We start from the raw sequence: 21,239 nt of genomic DNA on the forward strand, positions 1-21,239 counted from the left end.
AGTATTGTATTGCACAACAAGGTTCAAGCTTCACAGTGGTACAATACTTGTTGCAGTCTATTGCACATGTGTGTGATGTTTCGTCTTGTTGGGTGTGTTCTCCTTATTGTTTGGTTTGTTCAGGGCACTGATGGCTCTGGGGAAAAACTGTCCCTGAGTCTGTTTGTACGGGCTTTGTGGGCTCTGTAGCGCCTACCAGAGGGCAGCAGGTTGAACAAGTGGTTGTTAGGGTGGGATGGGTCCTTGACGATGTTTGAGGCTCTGCTGTGGTATCAAGAGCTGGCTATTTGGGTTAGGGTTAGGGTTAGGGGTAGGGTGTGGTGATCTTCTGGGTGGTGTTAATCACTCTCTGCAGTGCTCTCCTGTCTGCTGCTGTGCACCCAGCATACCACGCTGTGATGCAGAACGCCAGGATGCTCTCTACGGTGGCTCGGTAGAAGGACACTAGCAGCTTCTCATCCAGGTTGTTTCTCCTGAGTACTCCCAGGAAGTGGAGTCGCTGCTGGGCCTTCTTCACCACTGCTGTAGTGTTTACAGTCCAGGAGAGATCATCTGAGATGTGGACGCCCAGAAGCTTGAATGAGTGGACTCTTTCCACACACTCTCCATCAATGAGGAGGGGGGTCAGGTCTGATCTGTTCTTGCGGAAGTCCATAATGAGTTCTTTTGTTTTTGTGATGTTCAGTGTAAGGTTGTTTACTAAACACCACGCTTCCAGTTTCACCACCTCATCTCTGTAGGCTGACTCATCTCCTCCTGAGATGAGCCCGACCACGGTGGTATCATCAGCAAATTTGATGATGGAGTTGGAGAGATGAGCTGGTGTGCAGTTGTGTGTGTACAGTGAGTACAAGAGAGGGCTCAGTACACAACCTTGTGGGGATCCAGTGCTGAGGGTTATGGTGGGGGAGAGAAGGGGGCCAAGTTTGACAGATTGTGGGCGGTCTGTGAGGAAGTCTCTGATCCATCTGCAGATGTGTGAGGAGAGCCTGAGATGGGAGAGTTTTCCAGCCAGAATGTCCGGGATAATTGTATTGAAGGCTGAGCTATAGTCTATGAATAGCATCCTCACATAGTTCCCCCTGTGCTCTAGGTGGCTCAGAGCTGTGTGGAGAACTGTGGTGATGGCGTCCTCTGTTGATCTGTTTGCACGGTATGCAAACTGGTGAGGGTCAAGTGTGGGAGGTAGTTGGTCCTTGATATGTCTTGCAACCAGTCTCTCAAAGCATTTCATGATTACAGGCGTGAGGGCTATAGGCCTGTAATCATTGAGGCTGTTGATTGTCTGCTTTTTTTGGGACTGGGATGATGGTGGCTGATTTCAGGCAGGAGGGAATGATGGCTTGTGACAGAGAGTGGTTGAAGATTTTGGTGAAGATGCCCGACAGCTGGTCGGCGCATGCTCTAAGTACCTTCCCGGGTATACCGTCTGGGCCGGCAGCTTTCCTGGGGTTTACAGTCTTCAGCACCCGTCTCACTTCATGTTCCTGAAGTGTTAGTGTGTTGCTGCTGGAGTTTAGTAGGTGTAGAGTGGTTGCTGTGGGGTTTACTGCTTCGAAGTGGGCAAAGAAGTGGCTAAGTTCCTCTGCCAGTGAAGCATCAGCACTCACAGTGATGGAACTATTGTTTCTGTAATTGGTGATGTGTTGGATTCCCTGCCACATCTTGCTGGGGTTATTTTCAGTGAAGTACTCCTCTATCTTATTTTTGTTGGCCACCTCGGCTGCTTTAATGCCCCTCTTCAGGTCAGCTCTGGCCTCGCTATACAGGGTCCTATCACCAGACCTGAAGGATGTGTTGCGGCATTTGAGGAGTTCCTGAACTTCACTGGTCATCCAGGGTTTTTGATTAGGGTAGATCCGTATCCGTTTATTGACTGTAACAGTGTCCACGCAGGTTCTGATGTAGAAAAGCACAGTCTCTGTGTATTCCTGTAAGTCCTGCTGGTCGAATAAATCCCAAGTGGTGAGTTCAAAGCAGTTCTGTAGCTGAGAGAGAGCTCCCTCAGGCCAGGTTTGTATTGTCTTTGTTTGTGGCTTTGTTTGTCTTCGCAGGGGGGTGTAAGTGGGGGTGAGGGACAGGCAGAGATGGTGGGATGCGGAGAGATGGGGGAAGGGGGAGGCTCTGTAAGCATGTTTGATATTGGAGTAAACATGGTCCAGCATAGCGAGCAGGAGGCTAAGGGCTGTGCTAACGTTAGCATCCGGGGGTATGTAAACAGCCGTCACAATACCTACCGTGAGCTCCCTCGTTAGATAAAAAGGCCTACATGAGACTGCTAGGACCTCTAAATCAGGAGAGCAATGCGTGTCAGTGATCCTGCTGTTGTTACACCATTTAGTATGAACGTAAACACAGAGTCCCCCTCCTCTGCTCTTACCCGAGTCCCTGTTTCAATCTAGCCGGTGTAGCGTGCTGTCCGTTAGCTGAACTGCAGCATCAGGGATCAGCGGATGGAGCCACGTCTCCGTGATGGAGATAATGCTGCAGTTCCTCACAAAGTAGTTTGTAGCCAACTGTAACTCCAACTCGTCCATTTTATGGATGACGGGTCTGGCGTTTGTGAGGAAGACACTTGGTAGCGATGGTCTGTGAGGATGCTTCCTCAGTCTAGCATCATGGCCCGACCAGCATCCTCTTTTCTGCTTCCTTTTTCTACTCCGTCTTCGTCGCTTCGTAGGTAGGCTGACCATCCACGGAGAACCTGGTGGTCTCATTATGTCCGTTGGTATGCTGTGAGCCCGCTGATACTCGCTTGTTATGTCTAAGTTGATACTTAAACCGATTTCAATCAGGTACTGGCAGTTGTAGGATTGTGTTGCCTTGCTAACTGAGCATAACAGTGAAAGAACAAATAGCAAAAAAAGCAAGAATAGCAAACACCAACTTGGAGAGCTACAAGCCACAGCAGTCCTGCGTGCTGCCATTTCGAATTCTGGTACTGGTACCTTGTCCAGACAACATTTCAGGTGTGGGGCACCTGGAAGACTCTCCATCACAGTTTGTTGTCCAGTAGTCTAACTAGGCCCAAAGTGTCACTCGGTACACCTGAGACAGGTGACGTCTTGCTTTTCTTTCTTATAAGACCAAAGCCACAGATTCCGTTTGGGTTTTCTTCCCAAAACTTTCATTTCTAGATAACGACTATTAATGCAAATTCAGCCAATTCTTACAAATCCTTGCAAATTCTGCACCTTCTTGCAATTTTGTCTAATCACCTTCATTTTAATGCAGCTTTGACCAATCACAGCACTCCTCTACGTCATTAATTTTCCTTTTGTGTCTGATTATTACTAATGCTCCAACATGAGTGGGATAACTGTGTAGCATCTGCAGTCTAAAATGGCTGTGAGGCTTTGTGCAGGACACGTTCCCGGTGTTCATGGAGGGGTTTAGTTAACTAGTTGAGTGGCTGCATCTAATACAGAAGCTACAGCTTGTAGGAGCTTCTTGCTGATCGGATTTCTGAAACAATCCTGAAATTATGTCTTGAAAACATAATGTGACTGAATGGCCAGGTGAGGTAATGAGAGGCTACAAAACCACCTGATATGCAATCATCCGTCAGCATTTCTGAAGGTGTGATGTACTTTATTATTTCATGTACTGTGGCTTGAAGTGGCTTGAAGTTGATTATTGTAATTTTTCAACTCCTCTCACAGATTGCAAAGTTGCCAAACTGGCCGACATTGTGTTCATCGTTGATGAATCTGGGAGCATCGGGGCGGGCAACTTCAAGCTGGTCCGAGCCTTCCTGCACTCGATTGTCAGCGGCCTGGAGATCAGCCCAAAAAAAGTCCGCGTAGGTATCGTAATGTACAACGTCAGGCCCACAGCGCAGGTCTATCTCAACACATTCAGTGACAAGAAAGAATTGCTGAAGTTCATCAAAATCCTGCCTTACACCGGTGGTGGTACCAGGACAGGAGATGCCCTTAAATTTGCTCGGGAGAAGGTCTTCATCAAGGAGAAAGGAAGCAGGAAAGATAAGGGTGTCCAGCAGGTGGCAGTGGTGATTACAGATAGAGAATCTCAGGACAACGTGAGCCAACCAGCAGCTGATCTCCGTCGTGCCGGGGTCACCGTTTACTCCATCGGGGTCCAAGACGCCAACGAGGTGGAGCTGAAACAGATAGCCTCTCATCCTCCCAATAAGCATGTGTTTGTTGTGGACAGCTTTACTAAGCTGAAATCTTTAAAGAAGAGCATGCAAAAAGTCATCTGCAATAACATCATTCACCAGAGCTTCACGGTCATTAATCGAAGAACTGGCATCAAAGAAGGTCCAAACTCATGTTATATATGCAAATGGAAGTATTTACAGAACATTTAGTAAATTAATGGGAAATATTTCACGTGTTTGTGGGTTTTTTTTTTCCAGGCTGTGTTCAAACAGATGAAGCAGACATTTTCTTCCTCATCGACCACTCAGGAAGCATTCACCCCAGTGACTTCCAAGACATGAAGAAGTTCATCATCGAGTTTCTTCAAACCTTCCGTATTGGGCCAGAACATGTCCGCTTGGGTGTTGCAAAGTACGCAGATTCTCCAAACTTGGAGTTTGACCTGACAACATACGCGGATGTCCAAGCGCTGGAGAACGCTGTACAGAAAATTCAGCAAGTCGGAGGTGGAACAGAGACAGGGAAAGCACTGGCCTTCATGGGGCAATACTTTGACAGTGCAGTGATCTCTCGTGGCCACAAAGTCCCTGAATATCTGGTGGTCATCACTGATGGGAAGTCTTCCGACGAGGTCAAGATTCCCGCAGAGGGTCTGAGGGCACAGGGTGTTACCGTCTATGCCATCGGGGTGAAAAACGCTGACATGGATGAGTTGTTGGAGATTTCCGGCGACCCGAAGAAGATGTTTTTTGTCAACAATTTTGATGCCTTAAAGCCCATCAAGGATGACATCATCACAGACATCTGCTCGTCAGATGGTGAGAAATCTATCTATCTATCTATCTATCTATCTATCTATCTATCTATCTATCTATCTATCTATATAAACATTACGTGACGCGGACGTGATTTTTTTAGCTAGCTAGCTAGATAGATACAAAAGTTCACAGAAGTGAATACACCCCTCGCATTTTTGCAAATATTTCATTGTATCTTCTCATGGGATGACACTATAGAAATTAAACTTTGATATAAAGGACACCAAACTATAAAAACTAAACTTTGATATTCTGTATGACAAAGGTTAATTTCTATAGTGTTGTCCCATGAAAAGATATAATGAAATATTAGCAAAAATGTGAAGGGTGTGCTCACTTCTGTGAATTTCTGTATCTTGCCTGCCTGCCTGCCTTTTCATTACTTTTGATGCAGACATGATTTTTTTGTAAATAATGATCTCGGTTGTATTGTAAATGGTGTCATACCAACATGATTTTTTGTAATCGGTGCAATGTGAACGTGATTTATGGTAAACGGTGCCACGCGGATGTGATTTTTTTTTTGTTTGTTTGTTTTTTTTTTTTTTTTGTAAATGTTTTCATATGGAAATGGTGACATGTAATTGTGATTTATAGTAAATGGTGCCATGTGATCATGATTATTTTTGTTTTTTAAACAGTCCTGAAATGATATTTTGTAATTGATGCCATGCAGATGTGATTTTTTTTTTTTTTTTTTTGTAAATGTTTCCATGCAATCGTGATTTTTGTAAAGGGTGCCATGCCGAAGTTATCTTTTTCAAATGGTGCCATGGGAATGTGATTTTTTTCGTGAATGGGGTCGTGCGAACATGACTTCCTATTTTTTGTTTATGTAAGTGTTACATCAGATCATGATTTCTTTTGTAATTGGTGACATGTGGACATGATGTATGGTAAATGGTGCCAAGCAGAAAAAGCCTTATATAAATACAAATGTAAATTAAGCATTATTGTAATTTCTACAGTTTGTTTTACTAATTATTTCCCACTGAAATCTTTCTGGTACATTAGTTTCACTAAGTTGTTAGCACTGTGGTTCTGAAAGCATGTAAAGTAAGATCATGTATAAATGCTAACGTGTCTGTGCTGCTTTGTCTACAGTTTGCAAAGACATACCAGGTGACCTCGTCTTCTTGATTGACAGTTCTGGGAGCATTTATTCAGCAGATTATGTAAAAATGAAAGACTTCATGAAATCTGTTATTGAAAAGTCCTTCATTGGAAAGGATGACGTGCATGTTGGTATCATGCAGTTCAGTACTATCCAGAAACTGGAATTCCCCCTCAACCGTTACTTTAGCAAAGAGGAAATGTTGAGATCCATAGACAACATGAAGCAACTGGGTGGAGGAACGCTTACAGGCCAAGCCATCACAGATGTGTCCCAGTACTTTATTTCGACCTATGGAGGACGTCCAGGTCTGCAGCAGAGGCTGGTAGTAATAACTGATGGCGAGGCCCAAGATGAAGTCAAAAGACCGGCTGAGGCGCTGAGGGCCATGGGAGTTATGGTTTATGCCATTGGAGTGGTTGATGCCAACACCACCCAGCTGCTGGAGATCAGCGGGTCACCAGACAGGATGTATGTTGAGAGGGACTTCGATGCTCTAAAGGATCTGGAAAGTCAGGTATCCCTGGACCTGTGTGATCCAGAGAGAGGTGAGAGCACACTATAATAGAGCTTTTAACATTGACAATATCCCACTAATCTGTTCCAGGGACAATTCATTGAACCGTTGACCTCAAACTACTTGTTCATGGTCACCTTATGACCCTTAGAGTACCCACATAGCACAGCTTGACACTACCCCTCCTGAATTGTAGGTGTTTCCATCAGGATTTTTCCTGGACAAGCACATACATTTTTAGCACCTACTCTGTCGGGGTGTAGGCTCTCCTATCTCTGGGGCTGAGGTCACTGAGGTGGTTAAAAAGCTCCTAAGTGGCAGGGCCCCAGGGTTGGATGAGGTCCCCCGGGAGTTCCTTGAGGCTCTGGATGCTGTAGGGCTGTTTTGGTTGACACGCCTCTACAGCATCACATTGACATGGGGGACAGTTCCCCTGGACTGGCAGACTGGGGTAGTGGTCCCCCTCTTCAAAAAGGGGGACCAGAGGGTGTGCAGGAGTGTGAACTACAGGGGGATCACACTCCTCAGTAAGGTCTATTCGGGGTCCTGGAGAGGAGGGCCCATTAGATAGTCGAACCTCGGATTGAGGAGGTGTATAGTGTAGCTTTCGTCCCGGTTGTGGAACAGTGGACCAGCTCTACACCCTCTTCACGGTCTTGGAGGGAGCATGGGAGTTCACTCAATCAGTCTACATGTGCTTTGTGGACTAGGAGAAGACATTTAATGGTGTTCCCCAAGTACTCCTGTGGAGGGTGCTTCAGAAGTATGGACCCCCTTGTACAAGCTGTCCGATCCCTGTACAACTGGTGCCAGAGCTTGGTCCGCATTGCCGGCAGTAAACCAGATTTGTTTCCAGTGAGGGTTGGACTCCACCAAGGCTGCCCTTTGTCACCAAATCTGTTCATAACTTTTATGAACAGAATTTGTAGGTGCAGCCGAGACGCTGAGGGGATCCGGTTTGGTGGCTTCAGGATTGGGTCTCTTCTCTTTACAGATGATGTGGTTCTGTTGGCTTCATTGTGGTCTGGGGCAAGACCGGCTCTAGGAATACAGGGGCAAGCAGAAATGTTAAGGGGGCATCATGCATACACGTTATGCTTCAGCCCATTTTTTGTTGTTGTTGTTTATAATATAATTTCTTAATGGGATTGGTAATAAAAATCAAGAACAAACAACAAAAATTGACAGAACATTACATATTTTTCTTTCTTAATTTTCTTGGACTTTTTGTTTTGATTTTTTTTATTATTATTATTTTGTTTAGAAACTCTAAACAGTCTCCTGTTTCTCTGCCCAAAAACTCACAAAGTTGTCCATGTCTATGTTAGCTTACTCGAGAATAATCTTCTCGGGGGGCATTATCACCAAATTCTCAGTCTGTTGTGTGGGCGCTCACATCCAGCGCTCGTGTGTGATTGATCACACACATTCAGAGGCTCACAGACTTAGAACAGCAACAATCCCCCATTGACAAAACAAACAGATGCTATATATACTTTTTTTTATTTATTGTTAATCATTTATTAAGTATCTCATGACATAAATCGCTACAAGGCATTTAACAGAGCTTCACTCTCTCACTTCCTTAAAGTTTTACCACTGCAGCTCAGCCAGCCGGCCATGGCAAGGGGAGAAATCTGACACCCAATGATCAGGCTACTTGTCAACTTATTTGCATACTAACGCTGATTAGGTGTTTATTGAGAGGAGAGAGAGGTGGTTCCCACAATGCAAACAGTAGTTGCTGTACAGACGGTGTTCTGACAGTTTAGCATACATTGTCAGATCAGCATAGTGGAAACTGACAACTGCACCTAACCCTAACCCACATGCGCATTAACGAAATGTATGCTGCTCTGATGCGTATGCTAAACTGACAGAACGCTGGCACACAGCTTGGTGCAGAAGGGAGAGAGAGTTTAAGTAGTTTGTGCCTTTTTTGGTGGATTTGATTTGAGGATGCAAGGTGTTTCTTTGAGGGGGCATTGCCCCCTCTTACCCCTGCCTAAAGCCGGCCTCACACTGGGACGATTTGCAGCCAAGCGTAAAGCGTCTGAGATGAGAATCAGTACCTACTTATCCGAGACCATGATCCTCAACCGGAAGAGGGTGGAGTGTTTTCTCCAAGTGGAGGAATTCAAGTATCTCGGGGTCTTGTTCATGACTGAGCAGGACATCGACAGGTGGATCGGTGCGGCGTTTGCAGTGATGCGGAATCTGCATTGGTCTGTCATGGTGTAGAAGGAGCTAAGCAAAAAGTCTATGCTCTCGATACGATCTATGTTCCTATCCTCATCTATGGCCACGAGCTGTGGGTAGTGACCGAAAGAACGAGATCCTGAATACAAGTGGCCGAAATGAGTGTTCTCCGCAGGGTGGCCGGGCTCTCACTTAGAGATAGGGTGAGAAGCTCAGTGATCCGGGAGGAGCTCAGAGTAGAGCCACTGCTCCTCCACATTGAGAGGAGCCAGATGAGGTGGCTTGAGCATCTGGTTAGGATGCCTCCTGAGGTGTTCCGGGCACATCCCACCAGGAGCAGAGCCCAGGGAAGACCCAGGACACGCTGAAGGTACTACGTATCTCGGCTGTGCTGGGAACGCCTATGGATCCCCCCGGATGAGCTGGTAAATGTGGCCCGACAGAGGGAAGTCTGGGCTTCCCTGCTTAGGCAGCTGCCCCCGCGATCTGACCCGGGAAAAGCGGTAGAAAATGGATGGCACTCCATGAATACGAGGGAGCTAAACCATTTAAGGCTCAAAAATCAAGTGATAAAATCTTGTACTGGGTCCTAAAACTAACAGGAAGCCAATGCAAGGAGGCAAGCACAGGGGTGATTTTGTCACATCATCTTGTCCCTGTAAGCAATCGAGCAGCAGCGCTCTGAGTTGCAGTCGGTGCAGAGATAAATGGTCAATCCCATAATACAGAGTTGTAATCATCTATGCGGGACATGATGAGCAGGTGGATAACTTTTTCTAGGTCATGCTTGGGCAAATAGGGCTTTAACTTGCCAAGCAGCTTCAAATGGAAAACAAACCCTTTTGACTACAGAATTAACCTGCCGGTGGAAGTTAAAGGAGTTGTCAATGATCACACCAAAATTTTTAAAATGGTTTCGACAATGCGAAGTAAGCAGACCGAGAACACTTACTGTACCATTTAGAAGCTCAGAACTTCCAAAAACTACGATTTCAGTTTTTTTCCTTATTTAATTGGAGAAAGTTTAGATCCATCCATACTTTCAGATCACACAAGCAGCTGAAAAGATTGGTCAGAAAATCCCCCTGTGCGACGCATTGGTAGGCAATATTGTGCTTCTGAAAAATAGACTCCAAGGGCAGCATATACAGGGAAAAAAGCAGTGGACCCAAAATGGACCCTTGTGGGACCCCATAACTGAGAGGGGTTGCAGCTGAGGAAAACTTCTCAATATGAACACAAAAAGACCAGAACCAGTGCAGGACACTTCCTCTGATAATGACACACTGCTGCAAGCGAGTCAGGAGGATTTGGTGGTCCACCATGTCAACGGCTGCAGTCAGATCTAAAAAAACCAGGACAGCAGGACTTCCAGAGTTAGTAGCTAAAAAAGGTCATTAAAAACTCTTAAAAGTGCAGTTTCAGTACTTTGGAAGGACTTAAAACCAGACCGAAAGTTTTCTAAAACTTTACTAAAGTCTAAGTGAGCCTGTAATTGTATGTGCACAAATTTTGATATTTAATAAAAATGGTTATTTAGAAATTGGCCTGTAATTGGCAGCTAATGCTAAATTCATAGGCTAAGATTATTACAGCAATCTGATTACTCCCCAATGTCTAATTCTGATGGTCATGTAAGTGTCTTCAGTGTTTTATAAACATGGTTATCTGAGAATGCCTTTATCATATCAAAAAAGTTCTGGTGATACTTAGACCTAGTGATGACCACTACACTGATGCCTCAAAGAAAAGGGACAAAAATTGGTCTGCAGCCAGTGAATGTTGCAAACATTAAAAACGCGTTTGGCTACTGGGGATACTGCTCAGCAGACTTCAGAGCTGCAAGATATTAACTTACTGATTAGGATATAAATAGACGTCTAACTGTTTTTTCTTCCCCCACTTACTCCCAACCAGACTGTAAGAAGACAGAAAGAGCAGATATAATTTTCCTGGTGGACGGCTCCACAAGTATAACCCTGGAGAAGTTTAAAAGCATGCAGAAGTTCATGCTATCCATGGTCAACCAAACCACTGTCGGCACAAACTTTACCCGCTTCGGTGTCATTCTGTACTCCACCAACGCCAACTCCATCTTCACTCTGAAACAGTACAGCACCAAACGGGAGGTGGCCAAAGCCATTAGGAACCTGAGGTCTCCAAATGGAGACACCTACACCGGCAGGGCTTTGGAGTACTCGTTACAGTTCTTTGGTGCTCAGCATGGAGGTCGGGCTGAGATGCAGGTGCCTCAGATTCTCATGGTGATCACAGACGGAGATGCCACTGATTGGAACAACCTGGTTAGACCATCAGAGGCTCTGAGAGGCAAAGGAGTCACCGTCATCAGTATCGGAGTGGAGGGAGCCAACGTGACACAGCTGGAGACCATTGCTGGTCAGGACAAGTCCAAAGTATTCTACGTGGCTGACTTCAGCGCCCTAGAGGGTCTGTACAAGAACATTACTCAGGTCCTCTGCGAATCCACCAAGCCAGGTAAGATACTGTCATATTTCATGAGAATGAGCCAATGTGATGAAATGTGAAGAAAATATTTCCACACATGAATCTGAGCATCATCTCAGGATCCAGTAATTAGTCGGTATCTCTGAAGTTGGAAAAAAGTAAACTCATGATGCCCTTCGAAGTTTTTAACCCTGATTTCCTATTTAGGAGATTTTCCTCTAATACTCAGACTTCTGGGATTTTCAAGTTATTGTGGACTCAGATTCTGCTGAAGGTCTACAGCATTAGGTGTCCTGTGTTGGAGACATGAGTAAAACCAGTCCAGCACAGAGACAGACATGTCATCATTCAGTTATGATGGAATTATTTTTTAACTAAGATGACATGCAGGTGTGCTCTGTAGTAACACTTGTACCTGCTCTGTGTTTCTTCTGCAGTTTGTGAGAAACAGCAGGCTGACCTGGTCTTCCTCCTGGATCAGTCCGGCAGCATCCAACCCGACGACCACAAAATCATGAAGACGTTCACCACCAATCTGGTGAAAAGCTTCAAAGTCAGCGAGGACTTGGTTCGGATTGGAGTCGCTCAGTTCAGCGACACTTTCAAGCACGAGTTTTACCTGAACCAGTTCTACACTGAGGACGCTGTGTCGAAGCACATCCTGAACATCGAGCAGAGAGGTGGAGGCACCAGAATCGGAAATGCTCTGGACTCCATCAGGGAGTATTTCAAAGCTTCACGCGGCAGCCGCATTTCTGCCGGGATATCCCAGAATCTGGTGCTGATCACAGATGGAGATTCCCAGGACGAGGTGGAGGAGCAAGCCGACCGTCTCCGAGCTCTGGGAATCGAGATGTTTGCCATCGGCATCGGAAACGTCCACGATTTCCAGCTGCTGCAAATCGCCGGCAGCCAGGACAGGCTGTTCACCGTGGAGAACTTCGGCAGCCTGGAGAAAATCAAGGAAAAGGTGGTCAGCACCATCTGCAAATCCAAACCTTCGCAAGAACAGACTGGTGAGTCTCAGTCTGCCATGTTCCTCTGAGTCTGTACCACCAGAACTAAAGCTAGACGTCTCTTCTCTGCAGACTGCACCATCGACATCGCCATGGGGTTTGATATCTCTCAGAGGACCGGCGCTCCTGGTCAGATGCTGATCAGCGGCCACAGCAAGCTTCAGACCTTCCTGCCGGAAATCGCCCACTACGTGTCCTCGGTACCGGGCCTGTGCTGCGTCGGACCCGTCAAGACCAACCTGGCCTACCGAGTGGTGGGCCGTGGCGGTCGCATCCTGTATGACTTCAACTTTGAGGGCTACAGCGAGGATGTGGTGAGGAAGGTCATGACATCCAGTTTGACTGAAGCCACTTACTTCAACTCCTTCATGCTGAGATCCTTCAAGGAGAAGTTCAGCACTCAGTCCAGGGCGGGGGTGAAGGTGAGTCCGACACGCCGCCATCGCAGGTTTAACTACGTCACCACAGACCTGCGTCCACATCAAACGTGATCCGGGAGTTTTCTTGCTGCTGTCACAGTTTTACTAACAGAGAGATTTATTTATTCATTTATTTATTTAAATTAATTCAATTACTTATTTTCAGCAATTTAATTATTTTTATTATTTATTTATCATTTTTATTATTTCTTTACATGTTTATTCATTAATTGTTTTATTTATTTATTTATTATTTGATTGAGTTGTTATTTAATTTAATTCATTTATTAATTTAATTTATTTATTTATATTTATTTATTTTATCTTTATTTATTCTTTTTTATTGATTTATTTATACTTATTCTTTCATTTATTTTATTTGTTTAAGCTTTAATGCATTATGAGGTCCTTCTGGAATCATGGGTGGCAGGAAAGAGAACTCAGGAGTTTTTCTTTTATTTATTTAGTTATTTGTTTCATGTCATGCAGGATTTATTTTCCTGTTTAATTTACCTCTCAATCTTTCTACTTTGTGCAAACACAATTGCGGTTTAGCTAGGAATTACATGTTTTCTTATAAATGTTTTGATCATTTATTTCGTCAACAGTTGAATTAAACTAAATTCATCTAAGAACAATCAGGTTTAAGATTCAGTTACTTTTTCTGATTTTACTGTAATAGGTGTCTTCATGCTGGTAATGAAGGAGGAAAGCCATCTGGAGTGTAAGGAAAGAAATAAGAAATAAAACCAGCATTAAGATTAAGACATTTAAGCTTTTTACTGAAGTTTGTTCAACAAACTGTCCTCCCTGCAGGTTTCTGTTCATTTGGCATCGTCTCTGTAACTGATGAGTCACAGTTGTTTGTTTTGGATCATTTTCAGGAAGAAATTTGCTCTAATTGAGTCTTAAATGTTTTTACATGTTGGTCTGAATGTTTCTGGATCTCATTGTGCTGTTTAAAAACCCAAAGCCCAGACCTGGTTCCAGTGTCAGACTGAATAACCTGTAAAAAGAGTCGTGGTTGGTGGGCATCAATTATCCTCACCTTTTGAAAGGCCGAAGTTTGGATGGATCCAAAGATTTCTGAAAGATCAAAGCATCTTCTTCTACTACTGTTATGTTTTTCTGTTTTTCTTTTCTTTTCTATTCTATTCTATTCTATTTGATTCTACACTCTTTTAGCAGACACTTTTATTCAAAGCAACTTACATTTGACAGGAAGAACAACACAAGCAAGAATTCAAACAAGATGGACGTCATAATTAAGTTGTAGTCAGACTGCTGGAATCCAGGTGAACCAGGTGCTGTCATGTAGTGCTAGAGGCAGTGCATATAATTTTTTTTTTTTTTTTTTTTTTTGTAAGTGCTTTTGTTTAAATACAAGACCACGATTTCATCGAACATCATCATCTTGGGCATAAGTGCAGCAGCTTCTTCAGTACCTGGTTGAACCAAAGAGCTGGACAAATCTTTCTAACTCATTCTGAGTAGAAGAGTTAAGCTAAGTGTGGAAATGCTCCTTAAACAACTGAGTCTTTAGCTTGCTTTTAAAAGTGGATAAGGACTCTGCGGATCGGATGGAGTTTGGTAGATGGTTCCACCACCGGGGAACAACAGAGGAGAAGAGTCTAGCTACTGATGTGGCGCCACCTTGTGGTGGGAGCACTAGGCGTCTTTCACTGGCAGAGCGTAACTGTGGAGAGGGAGTGTAGCTCTGGATTAAGGAGTGAAGGTAGACCGGAGCCGTTTGGGTTATTGTTTTGTAAGCCAGAAGCAGAGCTTTGAATCTGATGTGCTGCAACTGGAAGCCAGTGGAGAGCGATTAGCAGCGGAGTGACATGAGCTCTTTTGGGCTGGTTGAAGACCAGACGTGCTGCTGCGTTCTGGATCATCTGCAGAGGTTTAACTGAGCATGCAGGCAGGCCAGCCAGTAAGGAGTTGCAGTAGTCAATGCGTGAAATGACCAGAGCCTGGACCAGGAGCTGGGCCGTGTGTTCAGTCAGGTAGGGTCTGATCCTCCTGATGTTGTAGAGAGCAAATCGACAAGATCGAGTAACCGAGACAACATGGTCCTTAAAGGTCAGCTGGTTGTCTACCATGACACCAAGATTCCTGCTAGAAGACGTAGGTACAAGCGTGATGGAGTCAAGCTGCACGCTTATCTGTGGCGGTAAGGAAGGATTGGCTGGAAGGACAATAAGCTCGGTCTTGGACAGATTTAGCTGAAGGTGGCGATCCTTCATCCATGCGGAGATATCAGCAACATGCTGATATTCACATTGAGACGTTGTGTCGTCAGGTGGGAAAGAAAGGAAAAGCTGAGTGTCATCTGCATAGCAGTGGTAGGAGAAACCATGAGAGCTAATGATGCACCGAGTGAGGAGGTGTCTAGTGAAAAGAGAAAAGGGCCAAGCACCGAGCCCTGAGGCACCCCTGTTGTCAGGTCATGTGATCTGGACACGCCCCCTCACCAAGATACTCTGAATGATCTCCCTGTGAGGTAGGACATAAACCACGAGAGGACAGATTCTGAGATGCCAAGCTCCGAGAGTGTGGAGAACAGTATATGATGGTTGACCGTGTCAAAGGCAGCAGACAGGTCCAGCAGTATAAGGACTGAGGATTGACCAGTGGATCTGGCAACCCGTAGGGAATCAGTAACTGGCAGGAGAGCAGGTTCAGTAGAGCGGCCTTGCCTATAGCCAGATTGATATGGATCTAACAGGTTGTTGTCTTGGAGGAACTGTGAGACCTGACTGAAGACGGCATGCTCTAGTAGTTTAGACATGAATGGAAGCAGTGGGACCGGCCGGAAGTTTCCAACACCTCCTCGTCCAGCTGAGCGAGGTGTTTGGGTAAATTCTGCATTGACAGAACGGGCAGCTGGTGTAGCTGTGTTTTCTGGACGGATCCAGGTATCAGTCAGGTAAAAAGTCCACTTTTTTATTTGTAAAAGCAATCTAGCATGTAAGCATCCCTGTCTTGCAGGTGCTGGTGATCTTCTCGGACGGACTCGATGAAGATGTGATGAAGCTGGAGCAGGAGTCGGAGCTCCTGCGAAAGTCTGGTAAACATCGTTTAGCGCTACACCAGCAGACACAGCCGCTCAGAGATAGGAGATGATGTGAATGTTTCCTGTGCAGGGATCAGCGCTCTGCTGATCGTGGCCCTGGAGGGGGCGCGCGACACCGCCCAGCTGCAGATGGTGGAGTTTGGTCGAGGGTTCGGCTACAATCTTCCTTTGAGCATCGGCATGCAGAGTGTCGGCAGCACCATCCTCAAACAGATCGTAAGTCCTTCCTGCTGCAGGAAAAGCAGCCTCACTGTTCACACCATCTCATGGAGAAATAAGGAACATCTGTTGCTACGAAGACTCAGTTTTCCAGGTCACACATCATTCCTAATCAGGAAATCTGATAAATTATAGGCTGATTTAATTTGGATTCAAGTTAAGAGTTTTTCTTTGTTTTTTCTATCTTTAGCATTAAAACCATCTATGACCTCCTTAAATGTTGCCTGAAGCTAAAAAAAAGAAATACTCATGTTTTAGTATGTCTATGCAGAAGGGATGAGCTACCATCACATCATGTTTCCTGGATTTCTATGTATGATTCTCCAGGCAGAGCATGAACATCATCCACCAGAACTATTTTAAAAGCAGGGCTGGGTCCTGCTGGATGAGCAGGTACCTGCCACCTTCCACCTGGACACAACCAAAGTGAGGCAGCATTCAGGCCAGTTTCCTGATCAGCTGCTCACCCTCCTGACCTCCTCTTTAAAGGTAGATAGCAGCTGTAAACCGGCTAGCAATGGCTAATACTAATACCTGAGCGCCACCACCTGCCCACCCCAGCCAGCTTCTCCCCCCAGCTTCACGCTGAGCTGCTAGCTAACAGAAAACAGAAAAACCATCAGCAGCTCATCCTCAAGTAAAAATGGGACGTGTGTGTTATCTCTCTAGATGTTTTCTGCCTCAACTGGTGTTTTACTTCCCACATCTCCACCTGTTATCGGGCGTTCATGTCTTTCCAGGAACCAATGAAAATACACCTCTCCCTAGCACAAAGCTCTTCATCAATCTGAGTTATGATGGATTAAAGCTAAACTAGAAGAATGAATAAAAATGATTATGAGGTTCTCTTTAAATAGGACTTTCAGTTAATGTTCTCATTTTAATTTTAATGAAGAACAGTTTAACAGGAGCCAAGAGAACGAGGATGAAATTATCCTGCAGATCATCATGTTTAGTTTTCACTGAAAACATTTAGCTAACAATTTCACATCTGGGCCAAACACACAAAGTCCAACATCAACAGTGAAGGACCACATCGCTCCGTGGGAACCAGAGCAGAACCGGTCCAGGAGCCTGTAATCTGAACAGAAACTGCAGCACCATGTTTTCTCTGAAACCTCGCAGGTCAGATTAGACTTCTCTGCTGCAGAGATCTGGTTTTAATTCTGTTCCTTCTTTAGGTCAGATAAGTCAGCAGCTCGGTGATGTTTTCCTCCATCTTTCTGCCAATGATGTTCAGCTGTTCTGACCATTTAAGTTAATTATCTTCCTGTGGCTGAACAGCAATTACCTTCAGCTAAACTCGGAACAAACCCCACCCGGGACTAATCTCTGAGACCACATGGCAACGCAGTGATTCAGTATCCTCCCAGAAGTCCAGTCTCAGAGATGTAGGTCATCTCTGGAACATCACACAAAGCTACCAATAAGAAACTGAAATTTTATTTAAAGAAGATCAGAAAACTCTGAGCAGTGGTGTCCCGACCTCTGAATTGAGGACAGTTTTAAAGTCCAATCGATCCTCATAAGGACTGAAATAATGTCACAATCAGCTGCTATAAAAACTGATAAATCAGAACAATGGTGCTTATGTTCCCCAAATGGTCCAAATGATCCTCAAATCAGACTGAAAGTATGTTTTAGGTCAAACATGAAATATGTTCAGTTATTTAGGAATGATTTAACAGCTGAAGGTGATCACTGTTAGTATAGTTTAAGCACAATGTTAGCACAATGTTAGCATGCTGTTAGCATGCTGTTATCCTCTAAAAAACAGAAAAAGAAAAGGGTTAGGATTAAAGGTGCATTGTGTTATTATGTCCTCTCGTCTCTCTGCAGGACACGGTGTCGGACAGAGAGTGCTGCAAAGTCGCGTGCAAATGTTCAGGACACGAAGGTTTACGAGGTTCGCGAGGCCAACCGGGACCAAAGGTGAGGGGAACCCAGACATGGTTAACGTTATCAATAACAAGAAAATATGGGATTTAATATCTAAAAGTGTGGTGATACATGAATAAAGAAATAAAAGTAAGAAGCAGAGTTACCCAGTAGTGGGTCTGCAGTTTCTGTCTGACAGAGAAGAGCTGCTACACAGAGCTTTGGCCTGTGGGAGGAAAGATCTCAGCTAGCGGAGCTGGTTGAGTCTCCTGCAGAAGGAGCTCCGCTGGTCTGGGTTGCATGATAGATAACGGTCTGCAGTCCTCCTCTCCACCACGGCCTCAAATGTTTCCTGCCTTCAGCCAATCAGCCAATGGAATAAAAACAAAATAAGAGCAGGACAAATAATAAAAAGAAAACGAGTAGAATCAAATACAATCTTCAATCCACCAGACACCAGGAAGCTAATATGTTCTCATAGTACATTATGAGCTGCGTTCACTTGCAGTTGGACATCTGAGTTTATCCCAGTAAAGGTCAGTTCATCATGGATATTAGGATCCAGTTGTCCATACATGGGAGTCCAGTCAGATTTTTGGCCAGAACCTAAAGGAAGCAGGTTGAGGTGATTTTTCTGCCACTGAATCTGTGTCTGCTTTTATTATCAGGGTGTCCTCGGACAGAAGGGTCATCCTGGTTTCCCTGGAGAGCAAGGCATTTCTGTAAGTTACCCTTAACCCGTTCAAATGTGATGATAGTCAACTTTTCCACCAAGATTTTTATTTTCATAAACCCACCGTCCTCTTCATCGGGTCCACCTTCCAGTACCGGGTCGTCCTCTTCATCGGGTCCACCTTCTAGTACCGGGTCGTCCTCTTCATCGGGTCCACCTTCTAGTACCGGGTCGGCCCTTTTTAATCCTGGTGTGATAGATGAAGCAGGTGGTGGAAACCTTCCTCAGAGGTTTTCTCCATATTAACATGACAGCATCACACAGTTGCTGCAGGTTTGTCGGCTGCATCCATGATGAGAATCTCCCGTTCCACCACATCCCAAAGCTGCTCTACTGGACTGAGATCTGGTGGCTGTGGAGGCCGTTGGAGTCCAGTGAACTCATCGTCATGTTCTAGAAAGCAGGTGGAGATGATCTGAGCTTTGTGACATGGTGCATTATCCTGCTGGAAGTAGCATCAGAAGATGCTCCACTGTGGTCATAAAGGGATGGACATGGTCAGCAACAATCCATCAGGTCTATCTCTTCCACCAGCAGGAGCGGTAGTGTGTAGCTCTGTGGAGTAAACTGTGATAGGAAGCTTCCCGTTGAGGTGATCTACGGCTTTTCGGGCATTTCTATCCCATCCAGGCAGGAGGTTTACAATCCAAAAAATAAATTTATTTATTTATTTAATATAATACTTTATTAATCCCAGCTGGGAAACTCTTTCTCTATATTTAACCCATCCTAGTTGCTAAGAGCAGTGGGCTGCCAGATTCCAGCTCCCAGGGAGCAGTCGGGGGATTAAGGGGCCTTGCTCATCTTCAGCTGCTACAGACTGGTTTATACTGGGATTAAAAGCTGCTACAGACTGGTTTATACTGGGATTAAAAGCTGCTACAGACTGGTTTATACTGGGATTAAAAGCTGCTACAGACTGGTTTATACTGGGATTAAAAGCTGCTACACACTGGTTTATACTGGGATTAAAAGCTGCTACACACTGGTTTATACTGGGATTAAAAGCTGCTACAGACTGGTTTATACTGGGATTAAAAGCTGCTACAGACTGGTTTATACTGGGATTAAAAGCTGCTACAGACTGGTTTATACTGGGATTAAAAGCTGCTACACACTGGTTTATACTGGGATTAAAAGCTGCTACACACTGGTTTATACTGGGATTAAAAGCTGTTTCAGACTGGTTTATACTGGGATTAAAAGCTGCTACACACTGGTTTATACTGGGATTAAAAGCTGCTACAGACTGGTTTATACTGGGATTAAAAGCTGCTACAGACTGGTTTATACTGGGATTAAAAGCTGCTACACACTGGTTTATACTGGGATTAAAAGCTGCTACAGACTGGTTTATACTGGGATTAAAAGATGCTACACACTGGTTTATACTGGGATTAAAAGCTGTTACAGACTGGTTTATACTGGGATTAAAAGCTGCTACAGACTGGTTTATACTGTGATTAAAATATGCTACAGACTGGTTTGTACTGGGATAAAAAGATGCTACACACTGGTTTATACTGGGATTAAAAGCTGCTACAGACTGGTTTATACTGGGATTTAAAGCTGCTACAGACTGGTTTATACTGGGATTAAAAGATGCTACACACTGGTTTATACTGGGATTAAAAGATGCTACACACTGGTTTATGCTGGGATTAAAAGCTGTTACAGACTGGTTTATACTGGGATTAAAAACTGCTACAGACTGGTTTATACTGGGATTAAAAGCTGCTACACACTGGTTTATACTGGGATTAAAAGATGCTACACACTGGTTTATACTGGGATTAAAAGATACTACACACTGGTTTATACTGGGATTAAAAGCTGTTACAGACTGGTTTATACTGGGATTAAAAGATGCTACACACTGGTTTATACTGGGATTAAAAGATGCTACACACTGGTTTATACTGGGATTAAACGATGCTACAGACTGGTTTATACTGGGATTAAAAGCTGTTACAGACTGGTTTATACTGGGATTAAAAGCTGTTACAGACTGGTTTATACTGGGATTAAAAGATGCTACACACTGGTTTATACTGGGATTAAAAGCTGTTACAGACTGGTTTATACTGGGATTAAAAGCTGCTACAGACTGGTTTATACTGGGATTAAAAGATGCTACAGACTGGTTTATACTGGGATTAAAAGATGCTACACACTGGTTTATGCTGGGATTAAAAGCTGTTACAGACTGGTTTATACTGGGATTAAAAGCTGCTACACACTGGTTTATACTGGGATTAAAAGATGCTACACACTGGTTTATACTGGGATTAAAAGATGCTACACACTGGTTTATACTGGGATTAAAAGCTGTTACAGACTGGTTTATACTGGGATTAAAAGATGCTACACACTGGTTTATACTGGGATTAAAAGATGCTACACACTGGTTTATACTGGGATTAAAAGATGCTACAGACTGGTTTATACTGGGATTAAAAGCTGTTACAGACTGGTTTATACTGGGATTAAAAGATGCTACACACTGGTTTATACTGGGATTAAAAGCTGTTACAGACTGGTTTATACTGGGATTAAAAGATGCTACACACTGGTTTATACTGGGATTAAAAGCTGTTACAGACTGGTTTATACTGGGATTAAAAGCTGCTACAGACTGGTTTATACTGGGATTAAAAGAT

The 21,239-nt window shown here is 44.3% G+C and overlaps 1 protein-coding gene across 3 annotated transcripts in view; it reads left to right on the forward strand.

Annotated features, from left to right (window-relative positions):
• Positions 1 to 21,239, forward strand: part of LOC121641522 (collagen alpha-6(VI) chain-like) — a 100,076-nt gene that overhangs the window by 35,869 nt on the left and 42,968 nt on the right. For all 3 annotated transcript variants that reach the window (XM_041987704.1, XM_041987705.1, XM_041987706.1), the window contains 10 exons: positions 3,663 to 4,283; positions 4,382 to 4,942; positions 6,047 to 6,604; positions 10,690 to 11,268; positions 11,676 to 12,254; positions 12,327 to 12,676; positions 15,665 to 15,743; positions 15,820 to 15,965; positions 17,808 to 17,900; positions 18,515 to 18,568. In XM_041987704.1, coding sequence (XP_041843638.1) covers positions 3,663 to 4,283; positions 4,382 to 4,942; positions 6,047 to 6,604; positions 10,690 to 11,268; positions 11,676 to 12,254; positions 12,327 to 12,676; positions 15,665 to 15,743; positions 15,820 to 15,965; positions 17,808 to 17,900; positions 18,515 to 18,568 — 3,620 coding nt within the window. The remainder of the gene's footprint in view (positions 1 to 3,662; positions 4,284 to 4,381; positions 4,943 to 6,046; positions 6,605 to 10,689; positions 11,269 to 11,675; positions 12,255 to 12,326; positions 12,677 to 15,664; positions 15,744 to 15,819; positions 15,966 to 17,807; positions 17,901 to 18,514; positions 18,569 to 21,239) is intronic.

Source organism: Melanotaenia boesemani, chromosome 6, assembly GCF_017639745.1.
Source record: "Melanotaenia boesemani isolate fMelBoe1 chromosome 6, fMelBoe1.pri, whole genome shotgun sequence".
Taxonomy (NCBI): Eukaryota; Metazoa; Chordata; class Actinopteri; order Atheriniformes; family Melanotaeniidae; genus Melanotaenia; species Melanotaenia boesemani.